The sequence below is a fragment of the Megalopta genalis genome, chromosome 1 (genome assembly GCF_051020955.1).
Source record: "Megalopta genalis isolate 19385.01 chromosome 1, iyMegGena1_principal, whole genome shotgun sequence".
Taxonomy (NCBI): Eukaryota; Metazoa; Arthropoda; class Insecta; order Hymenoptera; family Halictidae; genus Megalopta; species Megalopta genalis.
Window position 1 is genome coordinate 39450448 of NC_135013.1, and position 19129 is coordinate 39469576.

The 19129-nt window shown below is 36.9% G+C and overlaps 3 protein-coding genes across 5 annotated transcripts in view; 1 reads left to right on the forward strand and 2 right to left on the reverse strand.

Annotated features, from left to right (window-relative positions):
* Nucleotides 1-19129, reverse strand: part of LOC117218758 (Ras GTPase-activating protein raskol) — a 258017-nt gene that overhangs the window by 156883 nt on the left and 82005 nt on the right. The window lies entirely within an intron of this gene.
* Nucleotides 3524-8432, forward strand: LOC117218759 (uncharacterized). The gene is made up of 4 exons (XM_033467381.2): nt 3524-3607; nt 3958-4036; nt 5388-5581; nt 7014-8432. The coding sequence occupies exons 1-4, from the start codon at nt 3552-3554 to the stop codon at nt 8350-8352; spliced, it is 1668 nt and encodes a 555-aa protein (XP_033323272.2). The 5' UTR covers nt 3524-3551; the 3' UTR covers nt 8353-8432.
* LOC143261143 (uncharacterized) overlaps nt 3551-19129 on the reverse strand; it is a 158706-nt gene continuing 143127 nt past the window's right edge. The window contains exon 4 of the mRNA XM_076527755.1: nt 3551-3810. Within this exon, the coding sequence (XP_076383870.1) occupies nt 3728-3810 (83 nt within the window). The 3' untranslated portion in view covers nt 3551-3727. The remainder of the gene's footprint in view (nt 3811-19129) is intronic.

The following is a 19129-nucleotide window of genomic DNA, read 5'->3' on the forward strand; positions in this document are numbered from 1 at the left end:
AATAATATAATATATATATATATAATAATATAATATATTATTTATATTATTTATAAATATTTATATATATATGTATATATAATTATAATTATTTATTATATTATATATTATATATTATATATATTTCTATAACAAGAGAACTAAATGATATGAAATGCAAGAAAAAGTGGCTTATTGTTAATATATATATAAAATATAATATAATAATATATTATATATTATTATATATTATAATATATGTAATATATAATATATATAATAATAATATATTATAATAAATAATTATAATTAATTATTATAATTATATATATAATTATAATTATAATAAATAATATATAATATAATATATTTCTATAACAAGAGAACTAAATGACATGAAATGCAAGAAAAAGTGAATTATGGATGAATGAAAAATTATGGTAAATGTGTCGGTAACTGGGACTTTGACCCTATTACCATATCTCGTAGTAAAGAGTTTTTGCCGTGGACAAATGAATGAAATGAAACAAAACAAGCAGTTCCACAAAGCCAGATCCAGCCGATCCCGAAGAAGGCTAGCGCAAACGCGTTAAACAGCCCTCAGCCGTCGAAGGGAATTCACCTCAAGATCGTCATCAAAATAACTCCGACAATTGAGACAACAAAACCTCAAGGATGTGCGTAGAAACCAGTTCGCCGGAACGTCTCGAACGGTTACCATTTTTGCAGAACGTCGAATCCGTCTATTTCTCGTGTAATAAACCAAGTGTATCAGCAGCACGAGACCGATAACAATCGCCGCGGACTGGTTTCACCTTTCGCTGCCGGGCAGCCTGTCAATATTCATCGAAACGAATCGGCCAGGTTGCCAGCAACCTTTCCCCCCGGCTGTTTTCACAATCGCGAAACGACGCCCGGTGATATTGATTTTCCAATTATATCAGACTATTAAGAACGATCTTTCTCTCTCCGTCTTTCTTTCGGCGCCGGTCGGGACCGATCGGTTGCGAAACCGGCGCGATATTGCGAAACGCTTGAGTCAGGTTCACCAGATCGCGAAACAACGGTCGCCGGTCTGAGCCAGTGTTCTGGAAGTGTTGCGAGCGTGTTCCGAGCGTGTTGCCGAGCCGCGAAGCGAAAGGTCCGCGGATTTTTGCGGGACCATGCACCAGGCAGCCGCTTTTATGCTCGTTCCACCGTTCGACCGTAACGAAACCGCTGTGTATACATACATATAAACACATGTACACGCATATAACACATCTATATTACATATACACACGCATATGTACACAGGGTGTTTCCTTAACTTCTGCGCACACTTTTGTCGAGCATTTTTGTTAATCCGACCAGAGATTGTCCGACCAGAAAATATCGAGTTTAAAGAAATTATTATATTTTCAATAAAAATTCGTAGTCGCCGTGATTTTTTTTTCATTGCATTGCATGTTTGTTACTTCATATTATTGTAGCTCGTGTCAAGTCGAATTCGACTACCAGCTATAACATGACCTTCGGATGAGCTTGTACCGAGAAATCTGAGGTCAGTCAAAACGGAAACGATCGAAGATGAAAATTGCTTTATTTTATAAGATACGTCAGTCGCTAAATTGATAAGTCTATTGCAAAGAATTATCAGTAGCATAAATTCAAGGAAAAGAAAGGTGTCAAGGTCGGCTATTACGATGAATCTTGAAAATCTAGTTGATGGAGTTCATAACTCAGAATGATTGAAATAACAATAAGTCAGAAAAACATTCATAAGCGCAAACTTTAAATCGAATAAATTGAACACGTGAAAAAATTATGTTCGAACTGTAATTCATATTCCGCAACGGTGAAGTACATGGAATGATGTTGAAAAAAATGAAGGCGACCTCGCTTATTTATGGAAAAAATAACAATCTTGTTAATTCAATATTTTATCGTGTAGCCGATAGGAAACCGATAAACTTCCGTTCGGAACGTTTCTTTTTATTTTTTGTCAGATTGACAGAACCGCTGGCAAGATTGCGTGCGAAAGTTGAGGAAACACCCTGTATACATAATAATGGTACCATGGGTAGTGGCTGTCGCGGTGTTTGAACAGGTAAACGTCACGACGCCCCGATACATCGACTTCTCGATATTTCATCTGGCGTTTACCGGTCCCCGTCGGAGCACTTATCTTTTTCACGGTGATTCATGCTCGTGAAATTTTCGATAAGGAGTTATGTGCGTCGTTTATACCAGTGAATCAGGTCTATGCAATACACCGCGATAGTCGATTACTAGGGTACACAGAGGAGAAGGGTTACCGAGAGGCTTTATTGGACTTATGGGAAATAAATGCGCCGTTGAATCGAAGCAGAGCTAAGTTTGCTTATTGAGGCACTGATTGTAAGTTGATTGTCCCGGCTGCGATTTGATTTATGGGGTGCTGGGCGAGATTTTGCTACTTTGAGAGAGAGAGAGAGAGAGAGAGAGAGAGAGAGAGAGAGAGAGAAGAGAGAAGAGAGAGAGAGAAGAGAGAGAGAGAGAGCGTGGATTTATAAATTGAATGATAGTTTTGGTTGTTGAGATCGTGCGATAGCGGGGATTTATGCGGCATTGAATTTTTCATGGCGCCATGAACTTGCGAGCCTCAAAGGATAGCTTGCTGTTGCATAATTGGTGTACTGATGGGTTGCATCGTAAGTTTACAATAACCGTTTTCTAAATATTGTTTTAGTTGAACAGTTGGACGGCGGAACTGTTTGACAAAAATGTAACTTTGTGTGCTTAGGATCACTTACAATTTTGTTCAGCAATTTTTATCAACATTTTAGACTTCAATGATACATGTGAAAATTAATCCATACATTTAATTCAATTACATCGTGATTCCTAATCAATGTAATTCAATTATATCGTCATTCGTAATTAATGTAATTCGATTACATCGTCATTCGTAATTAATGTAATTCAATTACATCGTCATCCGTAATTAATGTAATTCAATTACATCGTCATTCGTAATTAGTGTAATTCAATTACATCGTAATTCGTAATTAATGTAATTCAATTAGATCCAAATTCGAAAATTATTGGGATTCAACTACATCGTAATTCGTAATTAATGTAATACAATTATATCGTAATTCGTATTTAATGTAATTTAATTTTGTAATTGTATTCTAACTGAAGTTACGAATTACGTACATTGTTATTAAATTAAATGAAAATCTGAATTACGAATTACAATGAATCATAATGTAATTGAATTTTTGTACGACACAAAAATGCATGTGATTGCTGAGAAATGTTTATTTTATCCTTCAAATTATTTCCTCATATTTTTATACACCTCATAAACAATCGGAAGTTGCATAGTTCGTATTTATTACGAGAATGAATGATCGAAATCGAAACAGATGAAGGCACAGCCGTCATCCGTATTCGATTTCAAGTGATTTGAACATGAAGGATATTTAAATTTCGCGTGGAAAAACGTAGTTTCAGAGTTTTCTAAATTATGCGTGAATGAGCTTGTCTAAGATCGTAAGCTCGGCATAAAATTGAGGGTAAAAGCGATTTACGTGGAATTATTTAACATGACGGAGATTTGTGAAAAATTTGCCTTGCCAGCGAGGATTAACGTTCTCAAATTGTAAGTTCGCTAATAGATTTTGGAAACAGGAATTTCTGCAGACATGTTTCTTCTAATTAAACATGACATAAAGCTGTATTTAGTCTTTTGTAATTATAGTTTGTGTTACTCGATTGTTAATCAAGTTTGCAAATTCGACTCACCTTGCGCTCTCTGAGAATCATACCGACTATCCTTAGGTAAAGATTTCCTCTTAGACTCACCTGAAAAATAAGGAACAACGTGTTAGACAAGTGTTATGAATTTCTAAACGAAATACAAGATTTTTTTCTTATTTTCGAAACATACGTTTTGCAAAATTCGTATATTCTTAGAAAAATTGCTGTAATTAAATATTTCTTCGATTGCAGTCAAAATGACAAAACAGGCGAATTGGTAGGGGTGTGCACGGAGTTTGAGAAAACCGCTAAGCCGCTTGGACCAACTGCGGTAAGATTTACAAAATTAATATTGAGTATTCTAGTTGGTTTACGATATAACTTTCTATTTAGAATTCATAAGAAATAAGAATTTTACACGTTAGTAAATCATAGATATATTTATCTGATATTGTCGAGAATAAATTATCAAATATTGGATACATTTTCTAGTATATACAATTGCATTATAACACTAACTAATTAAGGATTAGAATCAAACAAGTATATGTACAATTAAATTATTTTTTAAATAATGAACTGATTTGTCGTAGCATCGATATTTCATTCAGTAATATAAAACTGATGAAAATCATTGTCTATGATGTAATACTTCAAAAATATAAGAAAATCGTATAAGTTCAATAATCATGGTAAAATTATTGAATGACTGTATAATATTTTATGCAAGTTCTGAATTAATTATGGATCACATAAGATATTACGTTAATATATGAACAAATAATAGAAATATTGAAATCACTTCAATATTACCAATTGCCCGAGTGAAACCGAGACAGAAAACATCGAACATTTCTTATAATTTAATATCTACTAAACAGATTTCTACAATGATTATCTCAAAAATAGGCAACAAAAATTTCTTCACATGAAGCCAATAGTAACAAACATTCGTACTAACAAAAATGAACACACGTTCGTCTTACTCTTCTCTTTAATTTAATTATTTATTTAATTAATTTAATTAATTATTTATTTAATTTAATTAAAAATTACAGTAACTTCTTCCTAATTCGCGCTCAGATTGCGCACAAAAATGGACAATTTTTATAATTGTTGACAATATCGGTAACTATAAAAACGAGCCGCAATATTCGAATAATCGTATCTTCTCTTCCAAATTGTCCATTTTTGAGCGCAATCTGAGCGCGAATTACGGAGAAATTACTGTAATCTCATATTCAACGACTCCACGAAACCGTCAATTCCACTTTCTCGGTTTTAAACGAATTCGTTCGGCAAACCCGACCGCTTCACCGGAAGCGAAGCAAAACCGAGAACGAATACAGTGGAACGCAACAAACCCGTCACGATCCGAAAATTGCTCAAGAGACCCAGAAGAGACTCGGAACGCAAACAAAGCGCAGATACACAGACGGCGATTTTCCAATCGAACAGCTCGCGGTTGCGTGCGAGAAAATGCCTCGTAAAAGCTGTTTAGAAAGCGTAACAGCCACGTCGAATAATTAAAAAAAATTCGGAACGGAGAATAACGACGTGTGCGTCGAACGCGTTTTCGCGGGAATGATGGCGAACGAAAGGCCAGCGGGGACAGGCGGGTATAAAGGAGCAGCAAAGGCAGTGCGCGACGATACGAGCTGTATGTAATTCGATTCCAACAGCACCGTGGCCTTCAACATTCAGCAACCACCTGCTGTCCGCGCTATCCATCGGGATCTACGGTCCTGGAGTGTCGTCTCGAAGGTGATCAACCTGTGGCACATGTTGTCCAGGTACCTGCGGATGGGAACACAGCCACCCAGAAGATGTGCCTGCTTCTCGAGACGAAACAGTCGCCATCAGGCCCATTATCGAGGTAGGAAGACAAGGCTCCGGGCAAATAAATCAAATGTTCCACGGGGTAGACCGAACCCGGCAGTTTAGCGACACTCCTTGCTGAAAGATCATTTACCGATGCTAAATATTTCACGATTTTCTAAACGCTTTCCCGACCAATTTTCCACGGTGCTGGCCACTCGATCGATTCGAATTTTTAATTATATTAACCCCTTGCACTACGCTGAAACTCGGTAAAAGCCGTGCCAAAGCCGTGCGCCCGAATGGTCGAAAAAGGAGCCGAACGGCGGAGCCCGAGTGTCGGAGATTATTTATAATATTATATATGTTATATATATTATTTTTATTATTTTTATTATATTATTATATTATTTATTTTTATTATTTTTATTATATTATCATATTATTTATTTTTATTATTTATATATATAAAATAACCTTGGCCCAAGATTAACCCTTTTAGTGCCGGAGGCCGATATATCGGCCCTCGATGCACTGGCGAAAAGTGCCAGAGCCGATATATCGGCCCGCACCTTGTAGCGTTATAAATAGATAAATACGTTATAAATAGTCTAATTTCATTACGAGAGAAAAATTAGCGTCACTGTTTCATTCTCTATTTTGTCCTTAATACACTGCTTTTTGAATTATGTAAATATTGCTTTTCGTTCGGTTTTTATGAACCTTTTTCTAAATCCTAGTAAAATCGTAAAATTCGGCCGGTTATATTCGCATAAGCACTTTTTTTTCGCCCGGCACTAAAAGGGTTGAGACTCGTCTCAAACTCGAGATGTACATGTTGGCCTGAAATGTCGATAACGAGTCTGATTCGTGATATCCACGTTTGGCATGAAATTAAACAACGAGTCCGACTCGTGACATTCAAGTTTGGCCTAAAATTGTCATCACGAGCCAGACTCGTGAAAACAGTGCAAGGGGTTAACAAGTTCCACGCCTGAATTTTTTATTCAGACCATTTGATATCTTTACTAAAGAATCATACGTTATATGTAATTATTAATCATTGCGTATATATACAGTAAATTGTCCCTAATTGACTCAGATTGTACACAAAAACGGACAATTTAGTAAGAGGCTCGTTTCTATAGTTACCGATTGTCAGCAATTATAAAAACGAGCCGTAAAGCTCGAATAATCGTATCTCCTCCTCCCAAATTGTTCATTTGTGTGCACAATCTGAGCGTCGATTGGGGAGAATTTACTGTACCTTGAAAACTCTGAAAAAATGATCTTGAAAAAAGAAAAACAACTATATCTTGCATCGCATTCGTCTCATAATACCAGTCAAGTCCCGTGTAAGAAATTCGCTTCTAATGTCGCTATTGGTGGAGACATTTAGATGGAAACGCGTAGGTGGGCCACCCTGTATTCGCCTAGGAAGAGAGAAAACGGAGAGTTCGCATATCTCACGAAACATTTCCATTCCGCAGAATCATATCCCGGCCGAAAGGCCCCGAAGACTGCCCCGAAGAATGTGGTAATGGAACGTGTAATAGCACCGCATCACCTGGGACGACCTACTGCCTAGAATCTCTGACGCGTCCAGGCGGAGCAACGGCACTGGCCAGCATGGTGCCCACGGACAGTTCGAACCTGGTCACGGCGCTGGAGACCACCAAAGTTGACAAAGACGGCAATCGTCCGTACTCGAGGATCCTATATGGTCCGGCCGAGGAGAGGATCGCGGAAGCCTCCAGCTGCGAGGCGAATTCGCGTGATCCGCCGGTGACCTTCATCGATTGCACGGCGAGCCGCAAGGGGACACTGGCTAGGGTCACCAAGTGTTTCAACGAGATCGCGAGTCGCGAGAAGAACTACTACGAGACCAACGTGGAGGATGGTGACCCGACGGCTGTGGGTTACCAACGTCCGTCGCAGAACGACGCGTGTCGGCGGGACGTTTTCGAAACGAGAGTGGACAAACACGGGCCAAGAACGCGTCTGATCAATCATCCAACGGATTGCAAACGTTATTGCGGCTACATGGAGTCTAAGGCGAGCTGCGACGGGCCGTCTGCTAGGATAATTCAGGCACCGGGCGAGTCTGTCTACGAGCAGAAATACCTGGCGACTGGCCCTGCTGCTAGAGACGATGTAAACGAACGCAGGAATGGGCTGGATCCCTCTGAAAACAAGAAGTCTATTCCCGTGAAGACCAGGGTAAGCTGTCTAAGACCGACCTGTCCTCCAAAAGCTTGTGCTTCGCTAGAGAATTCGCAATCAGAATCGAACTCGGTCGATCAGGTGCAATTGGACTATACCGGCTCAATTAGGTGCGAACCGATCAAGCCCGTCACTCAGCCAGAAGCTGCCAAGGTACCGGTCGAGGAACAATGTAAAACGAAGGAACTGGTTGACTGCGATAGCTCGAAGCTGAAGGACCCGAAGGCGAGAAGCAAACCTGGATACGTGCCGGCTCTCAAGGAAACCTCGGACTGCGCCAGCAACCATGTTCCTCGGATAGAACCGCAGGAATTGTTGACGTGTTATAGGGATTACGTGCCTTCCACTCTGCTGGAGCGCTACGAAGCTTGCCGATCGAAACGGAACGGTCTTCAGGATCAGTGCTTCCTGCCTGTCCCACGGGCGGTGATCGAACTGAAGAAGAACGAAGCGATTTCGCGCAACTGCGATCACCGAGATCTACCGAACAATCAGAATGCGGACTGCCAAAGCGTGGGCACCGGTCACACCTTGGTGACACCGCCAGCCAGCATCGCTTCCGGGTTCTTCGAGAACATGACCGAATTAATGGAAAATGTTTGTTGAACGTGTCGAACGATTTCGTCGTGTTGTGACCTTGTAACGTTTCGTGAACGAGGAATAAAGAATCACGCGACCGGAATGAATGTGTGAAAGATTTTTGTTTGATCTCGATTAAAAATACATTGATTTAATTAGTCATCGGTAAATATAGTAGAGAGCTCCGATTATCCGGAATGCTGTAGAATTCAGTAAGAATTTATCCTAGTGTGTGTACAGTGTGATAGGTTTTTGATCTGATAATTCGAGATTAGTTCGTATGATTATAGTTCTACTGTACTAAATATGTTTTGCGACATAACAGTGCCTTTTTATTTAAATTTTACGTCGTCTTTACACTTTTATTATATTTCTTATATACATTAGTACTCATCCATTACATTGATACATAAATTAAATATATATATATATATATATATATATATATATGTATAATAAATACATAAATCAAATATATGTAATAAATATATAAATATATAAAATAACGATATACCTGTACAAAAGATATAAACGTATATATATTATAATATATATAATAATATAATAATATATATATATATAATATAATATTGTAATTATAATATATATAATATATTATAACGTATATAAATTATAATTAGGTCGCAGAACTTCATGCATTCGCAGCGTATAAAATAAAACAACTGATTCTCTAATCAAGCACCCCTTCAGTATATTTTGAATATCCTGGAACTGCTCATGGAAAATAGAATTTGATTTCATCGCGATCACTTTGGAATTACCTAAAACAGTGATTCTTTCAGACAAAACCCGCGCCGATTCCCGAACCCAAAACAAAGTCGAAACCATCAAAGAAATCGGAACCAAAGGATAAGAAAGCCGAACCCACTCGCGCGAAAAGGATTCGTGTGAGGCGAGTGAAATCTAGAGAATTGTACTCGGGATCGGTTTATATAGACTGTGATTGCTATCATCGAAACGGATTGCAACACGATTGCCCGCGTACTTCTTGCGGTGGTGAGTGTGTTTTGTAGTAAATTCAATTAAATGTTTCGCTCGGAACAATGTCCGATCGTATTGTAGGAACGAGAAACATAAAACTGAAAGTTACGCAATATTTTAGATCGAGTCGAATGAATTTTCTCGATCTTCATTCACATTTTCACAAACAAGAGAAACTGTGCAGTTATGAAATGGTTTCAGTAGATGAAAACACAATATATGTTAATCTGTAATTTTTAAATGATTTCAGGAAAATGAGAAATAAAATCTGTGTTAACCTGAACATTTTTAATAATTGTAGTAAATGGAAGACGATATTTGTGTTACATTGAAAATCTTAAATGGTTCCAGTAAATCAAAAGCAAAATTTGTGTCAAGAGTTGAAATTTTTAAACGATTTCAGTAAATGAAAAATAAAATCTATGTTAAACTGGTAAATTATTCTAGTAAATAAAAAAATGAGATCTGTGTTAAACTGAAATTTCTAAATTATTTTAGTAAACGAAGAATAAAATCTGTGTTAAACTGAAAATTTTTAATGATTGTAATAAATGAAAAACCACAAAATTATATTAAACCGAAAATTTTAAATGATGCAAATGAAAACAAAATCTCTGTTAAATTATACTGAACTTTCTGTAAATGTACAAAATCTGAATTCCAATTATTACATAATCATTAGTAAAAAGTATTTGTATTTACAAATGCACTAAAGATTTTGACGTCTATGAAACCGTAAAATGATGTTTATTATAATAATGTGATTATGGAGCTTATAACGATCGATTTTAAAGAACCCCAGTTTCGTGAATCGGTTCACAGAAAGTTCCATTACCATGGAAATCTACGATCTAGCAATTGCAAATAAAACTTCGTCCATATTGGCTGCAGGTCGTCCACCGTGCCTAGTGAAGCCTTGGCCCGAATGCGATCTGGGAGTGTATTTCATGGACAAATGGGAAAAGTACTACGACCATTTAGACACGATACCACCCACCTCGTTTTGCGGGTCGAAGGAAGCTTGGCAAGCGATTCTCGAGGAGGAGAAACGAAAACGAGCGGGGGATAAATGTCGTGAGGAACTGTTACCGCAGAATAATGAGACTGGGGATGGCAAACAGCCCGCAAAAATTGTTCATTCCAAGAAACTAGAGGACACCGTGTGCGAGTGTTCAGAGAGACCAGATGGAATCGCGGAAGAATACGTGATGATACCCATAAAAGTGAATTCCAAGGAGTCGCAAAGTGTTAAGAATGATAAATCGTCCGGTTTTTGTGACAGTAAGTGTAGCGCGAGTGTGAGAACGGAAAGCTGAACATTATTATAGTAATTTTTCTTGTAAAATTACTTCTATTTGCTAGAGGATATGAAATTGAATTAGACATGTTTCCGTGAATGTTCCTATATCATTATGTCACCCGAAGTGACTAATAAAATTGCAATACACAGCAGTGCAAGAATAACAGATCTGTAAATTAAAAAGAATTATATATAAATGAAGTTTGTACTTTCCGTTTCTATTAAAAAGCTACTCGAAAGTCCAGCTGCGTTGAAAGTTGTAAATCAATTGTGCAGCGATCTCATTTCAGAATAATTTATTTAATACAGACACGTTGTTAGAATAAAGGTGATAGATGTTTAATTATGGGGACAAGGACGAAAGACTTCAGTAACCATAAATAAGTAAATTTTCTATGTCTTCAAATCCTTAATTATTATTTATATATTCCTTATTATTTTCAGCGAATCGGTTCGTCCGTAAATAGACTGCAGAATTGATATGTAAAATCAAAATTGTCTGTATTAATTGCGAAATACAGAAGCAACGTATGAATTCATTTCTTATCTTAATAATTTTAATTAGTTGAAAGCAATATGTATACAGTATTTTTAAATAGTTTATAAAGGTTTTCAACGTTTTGTATTTGATCTGTTTATTTTTACTATAAATGCATACAATTCGCAGTCTATGCATAAAAGACAGTTCGCAATGATACATACGAATTCACGATTACCCAACGAACGAAACAAACATAAGCCCTTGTCGCGATGATTAGGTGAAAAGAAATAACTGGATATTTACGAGCGAGCAAACACCGTTCTAATAGGATTTCGAGCAATTCGTATGCGACGTAGGGCGAATCATTCGCGGCTATTTGCGTTTTGTGATTCTTTCCACGTTGGAAACTCACCACTAAAAGAAACAAATGAAACGTGCGTGTGTACCGGAAGTCGTGGTACATAACCGCGACTACGCTAAGAATACTGTTTTATTTCCGGCCTCGGAAAAATGGGAGCCCAAAATATCTCGTATATCTGCTTCGGGGGCGAAGTCGAAATTAAATTTGGGTTACGCCCGTAATATTCCCAATGTTTCTCCCTGGTCTAAACGAAAGTTCTTATCAGCTAGATATTTTTTCATGAACATGAGAATTTTCATTCTTGTTTATTGTTTTATGAAACAACATGCGTAACATTGATTAAGCCACATAAAATTGATTAAGCAGAGCAGACTCCACTAAAGACAACACTAATTTCTACTCTAATGGAATTACTTGTTGAATTTTTATTTTTGACGAATTTTGTGTTCATTTATCATACTTTGGTGAAACATAGTTTTAACTTTACAGAAATTTAAAGACAACTTTACATAAAGGACTGTAATCCATTCAATGTTTAGCCTGTGTACGTGACACGGTCGAGAACTGCATTCGTTAATTTGTGTTATTTATGACAAATCTCAGCTACTATGACATTTATGTGATTTGTAAATATGAATCTAATATATGGTATCCATATAATACTGATAATATAATATCCATATAATATAATAAAAATCATCAAAATAAAAAGTATATATACAGTTAATGACAAAATTGAACGCACAGCTTTTAAAACGTAATAACTTTCTTAAAACTGGACTAAGCGACTAGAATTTTTTTTAAATAGTGACGGGACTAGTCTATTAGAAGATGATCAAAATACTTTTTTTAAATTTTGCTATTACTTGGAATGACAAAAAGAAATAAAAAGCGAGAGTTTTTTAACTTTTTTATCTGAGCCTATAACAGAAATTTAAAAAATGCGGTAACTTATATGCATGATGAAAATTTTATCGAAATCGGTTGATGTTATGATGAGTTACAACAAATTAGAGATGGCAAAACTCGCAGTTTTATTACGATTTATTATATATATAATAAATCGAAATAAAACTGTGAGTTTTGCCATCTCTAATTTATATATATATATATTATTATTATAACCGATTTCGATGAAATTTTCAGCACGCATGTAAGTTACCGAGATCTACGAACGCACTTTTTAAATTTTTGTTACAAGCTAAGATAAAAAAGTTAAAAACAAGAGCTTCTTTTGTCATCCCAAGTAATAGCAAAATTAGTCTCTCCATCATCTAAAAAAAATTCATGTCACTCAGTTCTAAAACAATTATTGCTTCTAAAAAGCAATAATATGCTCAATTTTGTTAGTAACTGTATATTTCTTCCAATACCTTTTCATTTTAGTCAACACCGAAAGGGTGAGAACGACAAATAATAGTGTTCCTCGACAAATCATTTTATACAATCGCCACTACAAAATCAGGCATTTCAATTGCAAAACGAACGGAGAAATTTGTTCTGAAATATTAAAATGAAGTAAATATTTGGTAAACAGTTGGTAAACGCACTTATTCAAAACTGAACTGTAATGCGTATGTTAAATTATATGCAATATTTAGAAACACTTATTTCATTGCTCTGCAATGTTCACTTGGGTTTGCGAGTCGTAGAAATAAGTTCCACTGGATTTTACAAGGCAGTCTGAGAAAGCAGAGATTTACATGAAAATCCGCAAATCTCTTTATATCGTTGCCGCATCAACTAAAGCAGATAGAGAGGCCGACGAGTCTCGGACCCGGACAGAAATGATCTCGAGGGAAGCTCCGCGGCTGCCATATAATATTCGTAAGTCTAATCCCTTTTAGAGAGACAGTACGCGACTTTCAGGCGGTTTAAAAACAGCCTACGACGTGGATTCGCCGGCTCGGTCCCGCGGATTAAGAGGAACGCACGTGCGGCGGCGCCGGAAATAACGGAGCGTGATCCGTGCTCGTGAGCGAACGACTTCCGGTGCCCGCGGCCAGCCGCCATTTGCATCCAGCATTTGCATCGCGGCGACGGTATCTGAATAAAAACGGGAACCACTTTGTTCCGTCCGGAGCGAATTGTTTGTCTTCTTAACGTCGGGCTTGTTCGTTCACCCCGAGCCAATCAATGGCCTTCGACGTAACTTGAATCGTTCTCGTGGCAGAGAAGTTGGGCCTTGCTGAAAAGTATCGTGCCAAAATAGGGTAAAAGAAATTTGGAACCTGGAAGCTGAAAGATTCTTACAAGGGAACTCTGTTCAGAACCGACTAAAATAATATTTTAAATGACAAATAGTAAATAGATATTTCATTTTAGATCATGCATGTATTTTTGAGAATAAAATATTTTTCATTTGCTCGTAAGAATGTAAAAAATAAAATATTTTGTTCGTTGTAAACAATTTTTCAGATATTATTTCATGTAGCGTTCTCTTTGATTAATTTCTTATCATCGAATAAAATATTTTTATTTCACTAAGTCATGGTGGAAAATATAATTATTTTGGTAATCTAAAACGAACGAAGTACTTTTCCTCTGTCTATTATAAACATATGTTACCGTGAATGACCGAAATTGGAGAATGTCGACTTTCACCGGTGAATGTCAACAGATACCAAATACGTCTGTGAAAGATCGAATATTTCATTACATTGTTGTACATTCGGACCCTCTCCGGTATGTGTCGACAATCACAGATATGCTCTGGTGGAGGTCCAAAACCTGTCATTGCAAAAGGAAGTGTTCCACAAATAAATGCAGTTGTAAAAACAAGGGACTCTTGTGCAATTCAAAGTGTCATAATAGTTTAAGTTGTTGCAATAAATAAGATTTGAATCACATAAGTAAGTAATTTTTTTATTACTATTACTTTCTTTTCTCATGTAGAATGTACCGTGTATTTTAAATTCTTGGTCATTCCTTTCAGAAAGAGAGGCGAAAAAGTTACGTCACCCTTGTGGCGTTTTATAGCGACTGAATTACGGAGAAGAAAATATAAATCTCCAACATGTTCAACATTCGCCATTAGTGCATGGTGAATGTCAACATTTACCGATGTAAGTCAGAAATAAGGGTATTTAGCAAATATTTCGGACATACACCAAGCGACTATGTGAATGTTGACATTCACCGGTGAAAGTCGACATTCTCCAGATTTCGGTGTTTCACTGTAACACATACATTCAATATAGTTTTTCAACAAATATACTTTTGAAGACAACAAATTTCCTTTGCAAATATGATGATCCCATTCGGTACCTCGTTTTACGTTACATTAATCATTTTCACAATTTAATTTCAGCTTGAGAACCGTGGGAAGTATTTCTGTTTTGTGGTTTATGTTGATAAAATAAGAAATATTTTAATTTATGTTTTGTATTATCAAAATTAAATATTGATTTTCATGCTTCAGCTGTGTATTATCGAAATCAAATATCTTATTTACCGAAATTTTACGTCCTATTTGAAGTACTAAATACAATTTCCGAGTTACTCGACAAAATGTCCTAAAACTCTAACAGAGACCACGTGTTTGGAACCCCGTGTTTTTTTCGTACCTTTACTAAGTTCCGAAACCTAGTTCCCAAAATATCCATGCAGGACCTCTACCAAGGATTTCCCGGCGTGCCTTTTCTCGTCCCGAAAGAAAAACAAGATTGTATTAGTGACGATACGTGTCGGGTCTGTAGAAACACAGCGAAGGGAGAGTAAGAGCGAGTGAGAGAGAGAGAGAGAGAGAGAGAGAGAGAGAGAGAGAGAGAGAGAGAGAGAGAGAGAGAGAGTATTCACTCGGGGACAAATTTAAACCTAGAAGAACTTTCTCCCTGTATAGAGTCAGGCTAAACGAACAATGAAATAAAGTCGAAGCAGAGAGCGCGGAGGACGAAGGAGGACATCGAACGATTCGTGAGGGAGGAAGACAAAAGAGTGGCGCATGCTGGAGGACAGGCTTAGGGTACATTCCAAGTGATAGGGAGGAAGAGTCCAAGGGAGAAACCGAGAAGAGACGAGGCGATCCGTCGCTGGGGGGAAAGAGACGATAAAAACGAGGAAGAATGTTTGCCGTGGGATCGAACCGGAGGATAAAGTGGATAGAAGGCGGAAGATCTAATTTTTGTATCGAACGGACACGAGATATCGTTGGCTCATGGCGTCCGGAGACTCGTCGTCGCGGGACACTATAATTTTATGAACTACGTTGTGCCGTGGCCATGCTGTATCTGATGCTTCGGCTAGTTTATCGTTATTAACTTTTCTGGTCTTCCGGGCGCACGGCTACGCAAAAGTGCACCGATGCTTTCGCCTTTTTCCAGATAAATATTTCGTTATTTATAGCTACCAACGTCGGAGCGTGTTGTTGTACAGTAAATTCAGCCCAATTGACCCTTAGCTTGTACACAAGAATGGACAATTTCGGGAAAGGAGGTACAATTGTTCGAAGCTCGATATCAAGGCTCGAATAATCGTATCTCCTCTTACCAAATCTATATGTACAAGCTGAGGGTCAATTAGGGAGAATTTACTATATTTTGCTCCTCTTCGATAATCATTTACGTAGATAAAGTAAATTCTCCCCAATTATCTTTCAGCTTGTAAACAAAAATCGAGAATTCGGCAAGAGAAGATATGATTATTCGAGCTCGCGGCTAGTTTTTATAGTCGCCAATTGCCAACAATTATAAAAGTGAGGCTGGAATAATCGTATCTCCTCATCCCAAATTGTTCATTTTTGTCTACAAACTGAGAGACAATTGCAGAGAATTTATTGTATATAAGAAGTGCGGTCTCTGTTTAGCCTGTTGTCTATCTTTTTATACATATTGTATGATCTCTGCCTTGTCTGTTTTATATAATAATTATATTATAATATATATTGTAAATCTCCTATGAGATTTCAATATTCGAAAAAAAAGCCTTCATAGTTATTGTGTAGGTATGAATATTCCTATTGTTCATGGTTACAGTTGTAGTAAAAATATTCGTAGTTGTACGCAATATTTTCTCAAATGTATAGAAAAAAGGCTAGTTTCGCATAAAATAGTCCTTCTCTTTGTTGAATAGTGGTTGTGAAATATGTAACGATATTGGGGAAGTTAAGTGTAGCATATATTGTATTAGACATTGACAACATCAATTTTTTATAAACATTATTTATCTCTCTTACTTAATTTCGTTAGAAGTGCGAATTCATTATTGCGATGGTGCTTTAAAAATTAGATCTTGAATACATAAAGATAAAAGTCGAACGATGTATGAAAAAGCGTGTCCCAATAATTTTACCACGAAATTGTAAACCTATTGGCTGCTTGTAAATGACAAAATTACAAACTCCACGATTTTACTAAATTATACAAACATTTGAAGTGTATCAAAACTTGTGTGAAGTATCAAAGAATGCATTCACAATGCATTTTTACACGAAACTGTACCATATCGAGTGCTTATAAACTGTGGATTTTTATGCTAAACAAACGTTTTCTGAATTAATTGCAAAAAATAGAAAAATCGATAACAGTTTTATTCTTGTTTCAATCATTTCAACGGATCAAAAATAATACACCGACATTTCTCAGTTATTTCAAGCTTACTATTCTTCAGAATCGCAACTACTCAATTTTGTCATAAATGCATAGAATCCGTTGTCAACTTACAAACGACAAGGTTGCAAACTCCACAAGTTCGCTAAACCATAAAAACGTTCTAACTGTCTCAAAACTCGTCCAAGCTCTATGAAACATTGCATTCCCATAATCTTCGCAAGAAATTACAATTGCTCGAGAACATCGAACCCGCTGTATCACCAATGTTACATTTCTCGAATCCGTTGCGAAGTTTTAGCTATGAGCAATCAACCGCAGAGCACGGACCATAAAAGCATCCGTTTCCAACGTTCTTGCTACAACGTTCGCCGTCGAGAACGTTGTCATAAGTACAAACGTTTACGATCCGTCCAGATCGTGTTTTTGTTTGGCTGGTGCAGCTTATCCGGCGAACGTTATCGCGTCAATTGTACGGGGAGAGGTTTCGACAAGTTGATGCGACTCGACAGGGAACGTATAAATACTCGTCGGTGTACGTGCAACGATTTTGCTAAGGTAACTGTTTATGTAATTTAAGATACGTGCAACCGTTACCGATCAGTTTTTGCGGTCGTACGCGAGCCGGTACGAAATTTAACGCTACGTTCCTGGGACAAGGGAGAACGAGACACGGGGCCCGGCCAAACGAGCAGAAAAGAGAACGAAAAAGCAAGGGAGCTAGCCCCGTGTAACCACGCGGGAGAGAATATACAACGCGACTGTCCGACCGCAAAGATGCACCGCTCGGGACGAGCCCCGGTGCAACCGAATGCAACTACGCTCGAGTTGCATCTACTCAACGATTAACGACGGAGAACTACGGCCCGAGCCGCCGAAATTACCGGGACTTTCTACCGTTTACGAGATATAGTTTCTTGGTAGCCTGCCCTGGCGAAATGTGCAGCATCGAATGCACTCAGCGTTTATTGTAAACATTTTTGTGTATTATCTCATATTTATTTTATACTTTATCTCAGATTTTAATCTCGATGTAAAGAAACGAACATTGTTTTCGTTTGCAAATTACACGCGATGAACTCTTTATTAGACGCCCGTTCGACCACTGACGTTCAAAGAGTTATTCAATCATTGCCATTATTCGATCATTACTCAATTATACGATTTTCTGTAATGTTGACATTCTACTGAACAAACGTTACCTTATCTTTAATAATAGGCTGTTATTATTTCTTAAATATTTGATCGTAAACCATAAGGGAGTAATAATTAATTAGGCAATCAACATTAACCAGAGTTTTATTTGGATAACATTTAGATATAAAGTTTTATTCGAATGTTTCGAACAAATCTTCGAATAACTAACAAGATGTTATTCGAATAAAATTATATTCGAAGAATCTATTCGATTGAAATTGTATTCGAGTCATGCTAAACATTGTCACTAACAGCTAAAATATCATTTTATAAAATATATTCACACCAAATCGATGATAATACTAAGCTCGTTTGGTATCGTTCCATGTTTCCATTTTATCTTACCGAGGAATTAAGAAGCCTGCAACTCCTCCCTGTTACTGCATGCGCAAAAAGGTAGCTAAAATACCGTTCGCTCAATCTTCCGTCCACATTTTAATTAACAAACAAAATATTAGGTCTACCGGAAAGTTCTGTCCGATAGTGTCACTTCAAGTTTCAATCCATATGCACATGTTGATTTGAGACATATATGACTATCTCTCTTTATCGTTGCATTTACACACATGTACTCTCCTACATAAGCTTAAACTATAACCTGTCTGGATATACGGTGAATTTGTGGTTTGAAATGAAGTTAATTACGTTGTAAAAGCTGTATTGCTTTCTTTTGGGAAAAAACGCCATTACTTATTAGCCAACCTAGTATTAGAGTTTCAATATCTAAGTTTGTACTATATTATTATGTCGGTGATTTGATTTATTTTAGTTATTTGTGCATCATGTATCCATTTCTAATTGCATATCACAATTTAAACTTTAGGAAGACTTACAGAAAAACTGTTTCTTCGAGATGAATTCAACAACTTACTGTGTCATAATCTTAAACCTTGAAACATTGTTAAAGTATTAGGTCT

What these genes read in the sequence shown, in the direction of transcription:
- LOC117218759 (XM_033467381.2), top strand. Translation starts at nt 3,552, where the DNA reads ATGACGGAGATTTGTGAAAAATTTGCCTTGCCAGCGAGGATTAACGTT. An exon ending in AGGATTAACGTTCTCAAATT is followed by an intron (nt 3,608 to 3,957) that starts GTAAGTTCGCTA and finishes CTTCGATTGCAG; the next exon opens with TCAAAATGACAAAACAGGCG. An exon ending in CCATCAGGCCCATTATCGAG is followed by an intron (nt 5,582 to 7,013) that starts GTAGGAAGACAA and finishes TCCATTCCGCAG; the next exon opens with AATCATATCCCGGCCGAAAG.